This window comes from Bos indicus, chromosome 29, assembly GCF_029378745.1.
Source record: "Bos indicus isolate NIAB-ARS_2022 breed Sahiwal x Tharparkar chromosome 29, NIAB-ARS_B.indTharparkar_mat_pri_1.0, whole genome shotgun sequence".
NCBI classification, from domain to species: domain Eukaryota; kingdom Metazoa; phylum Chordata; class Mammalia; order Artiodactyla; family Bovidae; genus Bos; species Bos indicus.
Window position 1 is genome coordinate 43,397,048 of NC_091788.1, and position 13,405 is coordinate 43,410,452.

The 13,405-nt window shown below is 59.1% G+C and overlaps 1 protein-coding gene across 18 annotated transcripts in view; it reads right to left on the reverse strand.

Moving 5' to 3' along the window:
• Positions 1 to 13,405, reverse strand: part of NRXN2 (neurexin 2) — a 110,206-nt gene that overhangs the window by 19,638 nt on the left and 77,163 nt on the right. For 13 of the 18 annotated variants that reach the window (XM_070783017.1, XM_070783016.1, XM_070783018.1 and 10 more), the window contains 3 exons: positions 8,865 to 9,046; positions 4,175 to 4,346; positions 32 to 121 (listed from right to left, as the gene is read on the reverse strand). In XM_070783017.1, coding sequence (XP_070639118.1) covers positions 32 to 121; positions 4,175 to 4,346; positions 8,865 to 9,046 — 444 coding nt within the window. The remainder of the gene's footprint in view (positions 1 to 31; positions 122 to 4,174; positions 4,347 to 8,864; positions 9,047 to 13,405) is intronic. The other 5 variants (XM_070783026.1, XM_070783019.1, XM_070783014.1 and 2 more) reach the window with 1 other exon arrangement.

Consider the following 13,405-nt stretch of genomic DNA (forward strand, 5'->3'; position numbering starts at 1 on the left):
ATTAATTAATTAATTAATTCTGGTTAATTACCTTTGTCGAGCAGCCACTCATCAACTACTCGACCAAGCCGGTAGGGGATTCTCTGTCTAGCAATCGCCAGGCGCTCGTTATCAAAGTTTCCTTGGAAAAGTTTAGAAAGACAGTAGGTTTCTCAGGCGGCGAAGTCCAAAGGAGTTAGAAAAGTAATTATGCATTTCTCAGGAGACTCAGAGTAAGCGGCCACATCCCACGGAGAGAGGGCAGGTCCACCCAAGGCGGGAGAAGAAACGCCGGTCCCTCGTCTGCCCTCCGGTCCCCCTCCCTAGGCTCCCAGGCAGAGCCAGCCCCATCCTGGGGGCAGGAGCCACCCGAAGAAAAGAGGGGACAAGGAAGAAAAGGAAAGGGGAATGGAAGAAGAGGCAGCTGGAAGGTCAAAGGTCAGAGGTTAAACAGGTTTATCTGTCTGCCCGCTTCCTTCCCCATCCCAGAGTGGGGTAGAGGGGCGGGGAGGGGCATTTAGCAGGTTTAAGTTAGGGGTGGAAGGCCTTAGCGACCCAGCTGGTTACTGCGTTTAGAGGGCGGTTTAGAAGTGGGAGGGACGGGTTAAGCGGGGGTTTATGCGGCATTTAGGGGGTGGTCCGGCACATACATTTAACAGTGAGATTTAAAAGTCTTCTCGAAGTCCCTTCGGTTCCCTTTACCTTCTGTGATCAACTCCCAGCTTCCCCTCACCTCCCATCCCACACCACACCCCACCACTGGTTTTCCACTGGCACTTCCCCCGCCAAGCCCCCACCGCGCTCACTGAAGACACTTCCAGGCTTCTCACCCTGGTCACAGTGGAGTGCACCCGCTGGATATCCCCCAACTGCCCCGCCCAACCCTTGCATCTCGCCTCCTCTGTCACCCTGGCCCACCCCTGGGCTCCCTGAAGGTGCCCACGGCCCTCCTCCGCTTGGCGGCACCTGGCTCTCAACCCCTCTCTCTCATCTTCACTCCAAGACCCTCGGAGTCCTCTCTGCTCAGGTCCCCCCTCCGTTCCAGCCCTGGGGACCCATCCCAGCCCCAACCTAGCCTTCCTCCTCTCAATCCTGGCTGCCCATCCATACACAGCTGTTCTCTCTGCTCACAGGGAGGAAGTAGGATGTGTGTGTCTGTCTGTCTGTGTCTGTGTGTCCTGTGAGCTCTCCCCCAAGGCTGTAGGTGACCCCAAACTGTAGCTGTGGAAATGGAAGTTATTTCCTTTGGGTACCTGGCCACTCTACCCATTGAAACCCCTGACCCCATCTTCAGTAGCATGCACTCTGGGGGCGTTTTCCTCCTCATGTCTCACTGCACAACCATGCTACCTGCCCAGCGAGACCTGGGCCTGGGCCTGCCTGTGTTCACCTCCCATGAACCTCCCATGGTGTGTTCACTCCGGCAGGGATGGGGCCTCCCTGGATGCTTACAAGGCAGTGAGACCTCGCCCTCCTGAAGATTCCACAGACTCTGAATCCACAGAGTCGGGTCACTTGTATTTTAGACAAAAATGGATCACCCACTCGTTGAGTCACTCAACAAACATCTCCTGAGTGTCTTCTCTATTCCTGGTACTGGAGGAATACTGGGTACTGGAGATGCAAAGACAAAGGTCCAGTCCTTGCCCAGGGGGAGCCCCCACCAAGCTGCAGCTGGCAAGTGACCAGCAGTGTCCTGTGTTCTGTCAGAGGCAGCACAGTGCTGGGGCTGGGGCTGGGAGGGGCCCAGAAGAGTCTGGAGGAGGAGAGTAGCAGCCAGATGGGAGACAAGCGGGGGAAGGGAGGGAGAGGGAGCGCTGGAGCAGAGGCAGGAGGGCAGGAGGGCAGGAGGCATCCAGGCACCTACTCCTACTGGAGAGTTGTGTCTGTGTGGTCATGTATTTGTCCGTATGTGTGTCCTGACAGGGAGGGAAGAACGTACATCTGCCTCACTGGCGCACACAACAATTCTAACAAGAGTTTAACAGCGCCTCTGCTATGCCATGCCATTCTAGCACTTAGGCCATCTCACAGAACTCTCACAGTATGGCTATGATGCAGCTATTATCCCCAACTTTCAGAGGTCAAAACTGAGATGCAGAGGCGCTTGATGACTTGTCCAAGGTCACCCAGCTTGTTAGTAGCAGATGCAGGATGGAAAGCCAGGTCCTGCTGACTCAGGGTCCCTGGGCTGCGTGTCTGTGTTTCCTGAGAGCCTGGGCCATGCACACTCTACTCTGGCCTGCTGGTGTCGCTCAGGGTGACACTCGCTTTCGTAGGTGATCTGCCCTCATAGGGCACCAGGCCCTCAGGTTACTCTGCTTGGCAGTCAAGGAGGCACCCCACAGTCTCTCCAACCCCAGCCAGGGATCCCAAGCAGAAGAGGGCAGGTGTGACTCTTCTAATCCTGCATCTGCCCTGCTGAGATCCAAAGGGAGGCACTCTGGCTTGACATAAAGCTCCACGCTCCCTGAGTCCAGCCCCGTCCAGGGCGGGCTGGTGTCTTCACTGCTTCAAAGGTCACCCTGGTGTGTGTGTCTAAGAAAGAGCGAAGTCTGAGGCCCACAGCCGGGCCTGTGGGTGTCGGCGTGTCTGTGGCACTTGGAATGGGAACGTTTATGTGCCTGAGTTGCCCCACACATGCCCAGGCCTTGGTGTAAGCTGGCATCCCTCTGTAGGGCTTTTCCCCCTGTGTCTGTCTGACCACATGAATATTTGCCAGTGTCTGTGTGCCTGGGGCTGGCCTGCGTGTGTGTCAGTCTCTGTGTTTATTAGGGGGCTTTGGGATTCTGTCTTCAGGGGCTGCCTGAGAGTGTGTGGGTACAAGCCCACGTGTTGGTGAGCCATAAGCCCACACGAGCCTTTACATCCCAGAATAAGTGGGCCTGTGAGGGTTTGCACACTTGAACCTCTTGTGTCCTTCCGCCCCCTCGGCCAGCACAGGCAGCTTCTCTGGGCATCACTTTGGCCGAGGAGCGGGGCTGAGCCTGCAGGTGCTCTCTCTGTTCCTCAGTCGCCCCCTGCACGCGACTCTGCAATGTCACTCAGCCTGTGTCTCCGCGTCTCGCGTTTCGGTGTGTCTGCGGTTCTCCTGCAGGACCTCCACTTCCCCCCCTGTCGTCTCCCTCCCCAGGCTCTGGCCACCTCTTCTCTTGCTGGCTGCATCTGTGAGACAGCGGCTCCATATATCTCCCTGCATCACTCCGAGCGCTGACTCCGTTTCTGTTTCTGTCTCGGTGACTATTTCCATATCTCCCCACTGCTCCTCCCTTGTTTCCTCTCACTCTGAGGCTCTTTCTCTGCCTCCCTCAGATTCTCGCAGTCTCTGCCTCCTCACGTCTTTCAGGTCCTCATTCCTGTCCTTGCCCTGTGCTCCTCATATCTTGGTGGGTCCTCGGCCACCACAGCTGTCACACTGTTGAATCGGGTCTGTTTGCACCCCTGCGCTTCCCCGCCCCCATGACTGTGAGCTCCCTGCAAGCAGGAGCTGTGCCCTGCGTCCTCGGGGCTTAGCACAGGACCTAAAACCAGTAGTTGATGAAGCCTTGTTGAAGGCACTTGACCTATTTTTCGCTCTTGTTGTCACTTGTCGCTCTCTCCCTTTCACGATGTCCCTTACTCTTTGAGACGCTGGGGTTCCTTTTCTCCAGGTCTCCATGGTTACTTCTCTTTACCTAGTTCACCTAATATGAACCTTCGACTTGCTCTTTGTAAAGACCTTGGTTCTTGCCTTGGTTCTATCCTTGGGAACAGCCCTGCTTCCTTGCCAAGATCCGTTTTGCGTTACTTCTGAATCTTCTCTCTTTGGTTTCTGCATCTGCCGCCCCATTTCCACCTGTCCCTCTTTTCTCAGCTCATCCTTCCCTCAGTTACGTCAGACTCTCCTTACCTCTACGTTCCTTCGCTTCTCTCCTCCCCCACCCCCAAACGGGACCCTGCTCTTGCATCCTTCCTTGCTCAGCTGTTCCAACCCCCTGCGAGCTGACCTCCCACAGTCCCACCCCTACCCTTCAAATCCCGGTTATTCCTTTTAGCCCCGCCCCACCTTGGTCCCGCCCCTACAAGCCACACCTTTCCCGCTGCGGGAAGCCTCGCCACTTAGCCCCGCCCCTGGTGCAGGCAGCGCTCCTATTGGAGGCAGCCCTGGCTGCCCTGCCCCACCCCTCCCGCCACACCTCTGCGCCCCGCCACCTACCTGCCGGGTATCGCTCGTTGACCGGCCAGCTGTCCACCTGCAAGGTGGCGTTGCCGCCACTTCGAGTGAAGCGCACCACGTGGTATTTGCCGTCGCTCACAATGGCGTTGGGCTCGTCGATGGTAATGTCGTCCGTGCCCACGTTAAAGATCACCCCAACGGTGCCCTGGTCCTGGGGACAGGGAGGCAGAGATCAGGGGTTGGGAGGGAACAACCATTCACTCCCGCTAGAACTCCTCCTGTGACCACCACCGGTCCAGCTCTGCTGCGTTTAACAGCTTTACAACACACCTCTCCCAGCCCTGTACTGGGCCCTTTCACCTGCCCAAGGGGGTCGGCTTGCCCCCTCCCCCATATGCGAGTGAGGGAGCAACTGAGGTTCAGAGAGGTTGGAGAAGCCACTGTGGGGTGCAGAGCATGGACCTGGAGCACTTCAACTGACCACACTCGCTTCTTGCTTTTAGCTTCAGTCAAAATGTTCACAAATGTTTACGGGGCACCTACTCCATGCAAGGGCCACTGCGCCTGCAGGCCCCAGACAGGGATGATCAAGAGCAAGCCAGGGCCAGTGGGAACACCGAGGGTAGATTCCCTAAGGCACGACCAACAGGCGGGTCCACAGAAGCCAGCCTGGTGCCTCAGGAGGGTCTGGCCTCCCCTCACACACACACACCGCCAAGCTCCAGCTTCCCCTCCCCTGAATGCTCAGCACTGGGCAAGTCCCTGGGGGCTTGTCTCCAGGGCATCAGCAGGCATCAGCCCATGTGGGTCAGGCCTGAGTGTGGGGGCAGCCCCTCTACAGTCAAGGGGGCAGAGATAGGGGGTCGGGACTGCGTGTTTTGGAGGGTGTTGGGTATAGAAAGAGATCCACGAGAAAAACCATGTTGGGATCATTAAGGAAAAGTGAGATGGGGGTGTAAGGGTAGAGGATGCTGCAGGCAGGTGGAAAAAATGGACAGGAAGAGGAAAGACAGGGACTGAGCCTGGAGAAGGGGAGCAGAGAGTCGGTCTGAGCAACCCACCCAGCCCCAGGCCTCAGAGAGGGCCTCGTGGGAAACCCACACAGGCTGCCCAGGAGCCAGTCCAGGAAGAGTTCTGTTCATGGTGCCAGAGCCTCACTGAAGCCCTCAATGGTGCCAGGCCCTCTGTGGGTACAGTACACACGTGCTCTCTTCACCCCCACGGCAACCCTCAGGAATGTACAGCATCCATGTTCCACTGAGGAGGAAACTGAGATCCCGGGAGGGTAAACAATATCCCCCAATTCCATGGCTCATAAGAAAGGAACCCTAGGTTTGAACTCCAGTTGGCCTGACTCCAAAGCCAGTGCCCTCTCCTGCTTTGCCCCCCCAGTCTGGGGAGACACCAACCCAGAGTGCTGGAGCTGGGGGTGATCTGAGAGGCTACTGAGACCAACCTTCCCTCAAGACCAAAGACCTCTAAAGAAGCCAGCACAAGGCCCTCTGGGCCCTAAACCTGAGCCCCTATTCCACTCCCCTGCGCTTCCTAGCAGTACCCCGAGTCCAGCCTCCTGAGTTCCCACACCCTCCTCCGCACGGGACAGACACAGTCAGGGGGACCCAGATCCTCCCAGAACACGCTACACTCCTGGAGTCTTCCTGACAGACTGTTCCAGTCCAGCCTGGGCATGAGGAGCCATTCAGTGGCCACCTCCTGCAACCAACAGGGTCAAGAGGCTTGGCGGCACTGAAAGAGGGGCGAGGTGGCTCAGACGAGGCAGGCCTGGGGTGTGCAGGGGGAGGTGGGGAGCAGGGTGTCGCCTGTGGTCCACGTGGAGAAGGCCCTATCCCTTCCCCACTGTGGGTCCATCTCTCCCCCTCCTAGAACCTGGGAAAGCCACACAAACACACAGAGCCACACACTCAGGCAGCAGCTCTTCAAAGATGCAGCAAAGCAGGGAAATTGAGGTTGGGCTTGCCTAACAAAGAGCACGAGCAAGCTGCACCCACCCACCACCTGCAGACTGATGACATCCAGGGAGAAGGGGTGATGGTCTGCTCCTCATATGAGGGGAACGGACCTCAGTACTACTGTGAGTAATGCAACAGCGCCAGCCCCTTGGGTGCCTCTGAGGGTTTCTCCCCACGAGGCTCAGCCAGGTGGTGACGGCAGTCAAAAGCGGAAGTGGTCTGAGAGCCAGGCAGACAGAGGCCGTCCAGGGCGGCTGGAAGGCAGGACACCCCCGTTTCCTAGGAGGCAGCCAAGCTCAGAGCTGTGCACTCCGGGGGGGAGAGGCAGCTCCCAGTGCTGCTCCCGATGTGAAGTCAGTTGTCACTTCTGTTAAAGTCATTAATTCCTAATTCCCCAATTACCTCATTAGGCGGCGGCGGGAAGAACGAGGCCGCTCCTACAGCAAATAATTATGGGAGTCAAAATTAATTTGGCAAAGTGGAGCGACGCTTTATTAGAAACGTCAAATTGCTTTTCTCTTATTTTGCTGCCGCCTCCCCACTCTCTGAGAGCTGCTAATGACGCTGCGGTGGGAGCTGGTGTGTCACCAGGGGAGGAGGGGGTTTGGGGGCCGCCCCAGGGGGCTCGAGCCCGTCGAGTGCCCCGCTCACCCCTCATGTGGCTCCCACACTTCCTCCAGGGCCCCCCACCCTTTCCAGGCTCCCCATCCCAGGGCCAGCCCCGCCCACCCCGCCCCACCCTCCTCGGTAACCCAGCAGAAGCCGGGTGTGTGCTTCACCACAGCACCCTGCGAAGGTGGGGGGTAACTGCTGAGAGGGGGAAAAGGAGACTCCTCCCGCTCCCTGTCCCCCTGCCCCTTCTCAGCACTGGGTGGACCCTGTCCCCTAAACCCACAGGCACAGAGACAGAAGTCGTCAATGAGGCAGACACAGACCACCTGTAGATCAACTCATCCGGGGGACACTCACGGGTGATGGGGCTATCACCAGACACGGTGCTTCCTAGGGGCTGGGCAATGTCCTAAGAGCTTTATGTGCATCATCTCGAACCTCCCCAGCAGCTCCCTGTCTTCTGCCCATGCCACTACGCAGAGGAGGACACTATAGAGGCACGGGAAATGAGGGGACCCATGAAGACAGGGCAAGGATGTGGTGGAGCGGAGACTCAAACCCAAACATCTGCTCTGAAAAGCACACAGCCTCTCATGACTATGTGATGAGAGAGCGACTGCCCTCACTCACAGCGAAGGACCCAGAAGCACAGTCACACCTGCCACGCAGGGTCAGGAGACTGAACCAGCAGCAAACACCACACGGTCAAGGATACAAATATAGAGTGCCATACCCAATCAGAGGCCACGAGACTGTCCCCCACAGACCCCTCAAACACTCCTGGCATGATCGACACGCACCAGCCCCACACTGTCACACTCAGTCATCCCACCATCGCACTGCCTCTCACGCGGGCGGAGACACCTGCTCACGGAGCTTCCAGCCTTCTCTGCCACACCTCCCTCTGCACCCCTTTCCTGCTCGCTTCGCTGCCTGGCCTCCCCCGCCCGGTGCCCATCAGCTGCCACTTCTCCTTCGGCTCCACTCTGCCCACAGGCCATCTCCCCTCAGGCCTCATTCCTTCACTCCTTCCAGTCAGTGTCGGGGGAGGGTATGCAGCCTGGGGAGCCTAGAAAGCTGTCCTGTAAGGAAGGGCCGGAGCCCAGAGAAGCCTCTCCCCTTGCCCTCTCGCTCCCCTGAAGCTCAGGGTCCCCCACGCAGATCCCTCCAGCACACAGAGCCTGGCCAGCCTGTTCAGCCCTCCCAGCTCAGGGTCCCGGCCAGGGTCAGTGCATGGGGTGCGGGCAGGGAAGGGAGGTGGCTGTAAGGGGCTGCACAGGTAGAAATGGAGGCAGGTCAGAGGCCCAGGGGTTAAGACAGGGGAGAGGCAGGGGAGATGTTTAGAGCAGAAGTGGAGCAGAGCCACCTAGAGCTTGTAGGGAAGGGTGTGGGGCAGGACCAGAGATGGAGAGGAAACGGGCAGCTTCAAGACTAGAGTTAGGATGTAAACTGTGAGGAGAGGCGGCCTGGGGGAGGCAGTGGGAGGGAGCAGAGGGCAAGGAGGGGAGCTGCACAGAGAAAAGCAGAAAAGCCGGGCTGGGAGGTCAGGGCGGAGACGTGGGATTGGGCCAAGAGGTCAGGGAGGAATGTGCAGGGCTGTGGCCAGAGAGGCTGTAGCAATGGCCATGAGGCCGGGCAAGGTGGCTGCTGCAAGGGCAAAGGTTAAGGGAACGATATTCAAGGGCAGAGCAGAGGCGAGACAGGATCAAAAGGCAAGGTGAAGAAGCAAGGGTGGGCCGTCCCCCGGTGGGGAGGCCAGAGGAGCAGGACAAAGTACGGGACACGGTGGGTGGCTGAGTTGGTGTCGGAGTGAGTGGGCAGCAACCCAGGGCAGTCATGAGGTGAAGGCGTCCCCGAAGGCTGCGGGAGAATGGCCTGGAAACCTGGAGGGGGGCCCTGACTACATTCAGGAAGGTCAGAGACACAGACGGGCTCAGAGCTTGGAGCTGGGCAGCCTCAGTGCATAACTGGCGGGAGAGGGGGTCCCAGGAGCAGAACTGCCAGAAGGAAACCCCAGGGGTCAGGAAACAGATTCTGGGGGCTCCACAGAAGGGAAAGATTTAAGGTGCTGGTTCCATGGCAGAAGGGACCGAGTGGACCTGGGGTAGGAAGGCCGGGAGGTCGGGGGTGGTGGCCCCTCTCCTTACGATGTGCAGCTGCAGGTAGTCCCCGAGGCCCGAGGCGCTGTCGACCCGCACCAGCACGGCGCTCCGCTGGTGTGTGCTGAAGCCCACGGCCAGGCGGTCCATCCTCGTGCTCGGCCGGTCATTGGGGGGCCACGTGTAGGTGATGAGCGCTCCCCCCTTCCCAAAGATGTACGTGGTTCCGGCTGCAGAGAGAAGGAAAGGGAGAGGGAGATAAGGCGTCAGGAGGGCACGGTCAGTAGGTCCTTGGGGCTGTGCCCAGCGCCCTGAGACAACCGGTTTAGGGTACAGGGCTTCAGGTGTGAGACCCACAGCTGCCACCAGGCCCTGCCGCCCTAGGGAACAGTTGGCGGGCGGGTGCCCAGCTGGGAGCCTGTGCATGCGCACAGACAGATGTAGCTGCCTCATCAAGAATTCCAGTTTTAATTACAGCAAAACAGAGAGGTAATAGAGAGACTGACACAGACAGAGAGGGCCTGGGGAGATGCTGCGAGGGGACAGAGATGATCACCAGGGGCAGGCAGGACCCAGAGGGCCCCGCTCAACCGCTCCCAGGCCCGGCCCAGGTGACAGGTGTGAGGTGTGTGCTTCTGCAGGCTGTGCTGAGCAGGCACCAAGGCAAAGGAGCCCCAGGCGATGGCGCGAGGAGAAGCAGGGGCTGTGTTCGGCTCTGACTCACAGCCCGCAGGCTGGCGCCCCTCCAGCACCTGCCCCCCACCCCCTCCCAAGCCCCTGCAAAGCCTGGTCCCAGTTTGCCTGGACTCCCTGTTTCCACTCCCAACTAGGGGGCTGCCTGGGTGCCAAAACAAGGGGTCCTGGAGCCCTGCCCAGAAAAGAAGAGACAGACAAGGGGGTGGGGGCAGGGAGAGATTGACAGCCAGAGGAGGAAGGAGGCAGAGACAGATGGACAGAGAGGGACAGAGAAGGGTGTAGGTGAGAGAAAGCAGGAGGGTGGGAGCCAGAGATGGTGAAGGGAACCCTCTCCCACCCCTCCCCCACCCCACCCTCTCTCCCCCTCTGTCTCCTCTTTGCCATCCGGCTGCCGGGGGCGGGGTGTGAGGTCCCTAACGATCTCAGCCCCAAAATAAACCCCATTAGTCCCCACGTTCCCTCCTGCGGCTGCCTGGGCTCCCTGGGGGTGGAGGGGTGGGGGCAGACTGATGGCCACGGTGGGGGTGGGGGACCGGTCACCCAGCTGCTGGCAAGGGAGCTCTGTCTGGGAGGCCTAGAGGACCAGTGCTCTGGGGCCTTCAGAGAAGGGAAGACAACAATCTTGCATTCTTTAGAACATAAATGGAGCAGATGAGATTCATAAAATGCTTAATTAAATAATTAGCCACTAACGACTCCTCTCAAAGCACTTCTTGGGGGAGAGGGGTTCATGGGAAGACTTATCCAGAGAGAAAAGAGAGACAGATGGGCCTGAGGGGAAAAGCCTGGAGTAGACTGGGAGAAAAGTGTGGCTGTGGGGTGGGAGAGCTCTGGATGGGCTAGAAAGTCCCAGGTCAAGGAGGGTCTGGGGTATTTCCAGAGCAACCTGCTCTGCCAAAATGGCAGCCCAGTGAGTAACACTAAGGCCACCCCTCTCACACATCTTGGGGTCTCTCACCTCAGGGACTAGGAGCCCGGTTTGGGCAATATGGGACCAGAGGTCTCTATCCTAGGAAGCTCCTAGGCCTTCAAAAGGAGAGGGGACCCCTGAGTGCCTTGGAGGGAGGCACCTTCTCCAGGCCCAGGAGAAGCCAAGGACACAAGGGAAGGCTGTGTGTGTTCTGGGTCCCAGAGAGGCAGTGAGGCCAGCGGTGTGGGGAGCGGGGAGGGGGGCAGAGGGGAGCATGGTCATCTGTGCAGGGCCAGAGGGGAAGATGACTCCCTCCCAGGGGGCAAGGCTGGGGGAAGAAACCACCAGGGTGTCAGTTAACTGAAGTCTGCCACACCACAGTTGCGGGAAATCACCCCCAGCAGACAGAGAAGCTGGGCCCTGCCCCTCCCGACTCAGGTATCCTTCCCCTCTGAGGGCCTCCCTGGTGAGATCTGAAATCTCAAGATGGGGCCCCAAGATCAGGGCGGAGAATCCGATCGGGGCATGAGCCACAGCCCCGGCCTCCGGCAGTCACTGCCTGGACAGGACAGGGCTGGGCCTGAGGGCTAGGAGCAGGGTAGGCCTCAGCCGGCAACCTTCTCTCCACTCCCAACACTGCAGCACTCTGGAAAATCGGCTGTTTCCATGGTAACCGAAATACCCAGGGTCCTCCCTTCCCCCTCTCCTCACTCACAAGCTGCATGTCCAAATTTGGGGGGTGAAGAGGGCCAGGGGAGCTGAGATGTTGACCCTCCTGCACACACCCCCCTCCCTGCCTCCTGGCCTATGGGCCTCTTCACCCCTGGTTCCAGGGCCTCCCAGTCAAAAGCAGAAGGGGCTTACTGGGTCTCTTGGTCCCTCGACCAACAAAGGAAACTCCATCTACCTGGAGCCTCCCAAACCCACCAGGTCTCGGGAAAAGGAGACCCTTTCTCCTCACTTTCCCACCCCAGGAACCCAGACAGCACATCACCCTGAGCCCGGAGAGGAGGTGAGAAGCTAGCCGCCCCCCACCTCCATGCCCATAGAGCAGTGAGGCAGGAGGGATCAGAGGCCGGGCGGGTGCCCGCAGCCCCGGGCCCGGTGGCCGACGCGTCCCCAGTGACGCACCCACAGACCCCACACCCACACACAGGCCACACCGCAGCCAGCTGCACACAAAGACCCAGTGTGGGGAGGCAGACCCCGACAGGAGACAGCCGGGAAACATGGCGGTAAACGCACAAAGACTGGCAGGCGGCGAGGGCAGCGGCTGGCACCGCGAGGACCGGACGGGCGCACCCCTCCCCGCCCCCGAGGCCCACGGCGCACGGGCCGCCTGCCGCCCCCCGCTAACCCCAGTCCCCAGCCCGCGCCCCCGCTCGGCTGGGCCTCCCCCGGGATTCACTACCCCGCGACTCTCCCACTGCCGCCAGTTTATTACGCGGGGCGGGACTGTAAAAGCCTAAAGGCGTTTATTACACGGTGGGGGATCGGATGGAGAGACACTTCTTGGGCCGAAGAGGTGAAGGATGAATGGTTTATTGGGCTGGGGCGGCAGTGATTACCCCAGGGAGGCATTTCTCTCCCCGGCTCCCCGGCTCCCGCCCTCCGGGCAGCGGGCTGGGGTTGGGGCGGACGCGGGTGGGGGGCGGGGCTCCGCCCGGTCCCTCCCCTTCCCTCCCGGCTGCGCTCCGGAGGCGCCTCCCGCCTCTCGCCCCGACAGCCGTCCTAGGCCCCGGCCACCCGACACCCCGGGTCGCGGGGGAAGGCACACTGGAGCCCAGGACACCAAACCACAGCTAGAACCTCTGACGGGCTCCCGAAAGGGCTCCGGAGAAGGGGGCGTAGGCCAAGGCCCATTATGTTGCCCTCGGGTGGTCCAGACCCACTGTTCTTGACCTCCCCAGGAAAATGCTACTGAGCTACATGACAGATAACACTGTGGGGTGGCAGGGTGGGGAACACCCCTGAAGCCCAAGGCAAGACTGCCTCTGACCAGACACAAAATGCACAGGCCTAAGTGGCCACCACCCAAAGGCCCAGGCCTGGAACCATCTGCCCACACCCAGCATGGTCCTCTCTATGCCTCCTGGACCCAGACATTCACTGGCCCAGTAAAACACTAAATGACCAAGAATCTTCTGTACAATTCCCACAAACCTGCATTCTAGAGGGGAAAAACCCAACCAACCATTAATAATGGTTAGCTAATCCAGACCCAAACAAAATAAGCATCCCATGTGAAAAGCCACCCATGCAGTGCTACCCCTGTGGTTAAAACTACATGTGCAGACCCTCTGCAGCATCAGAAGCCATGACAGAAACCTTCTGGTAGATCTAGAATCATGAGAGGATAAAACATCCTCCACAATCCAGAAAGGTTGCAGGCCTGAGTGCCCACAGCCCCCACACACTAGCTCTTTGTAGACAGACCCTCACTACCCCCCAGGGGGGGTTCCTCCCCAGATCCAGAGCCCTGGGCTCAGCTCTCTCTTGATCCCAGAACAATATCTCCTCAATTCTTAAGCCCATTCCTTGCCATAAAACATTCAGTCAGACATCCAAGTGAACACACCCATAACAAGAATCAAAATAAATGCCAGATCCGTTTATAAGCTGGAGTGATGAATACAGAACCCCTGGAGGCTCCTGACTCAGAAACGAACTGGGATTGACCCCTCTCTTCCTGGCCTCAGAGGGTATAGGAAATGAAGGTCAGGGGTGGTGAGGCACGTTAAGGGCTCTGAAAGCAGAATCAGGGTCAAGGATCAGAAGTGTCTCCCCCGCCCCGGGCCATTTTTAGGACCCAGGTGTTCTGGTCCTCCCCAGCCCAGACTGACTCCAGGTGCAGGCATGTCTGGCAGGTCAGTAAGGGGTATTATGTAAGAAGAGGGGTTGGGGGTGGGAAGTGAAATGGAGCAAAGAGTGAAGGGAAAGAGGGAAGGAAGCAAGGAGAAAGGCAAGAGCCCATGAGAAGGGA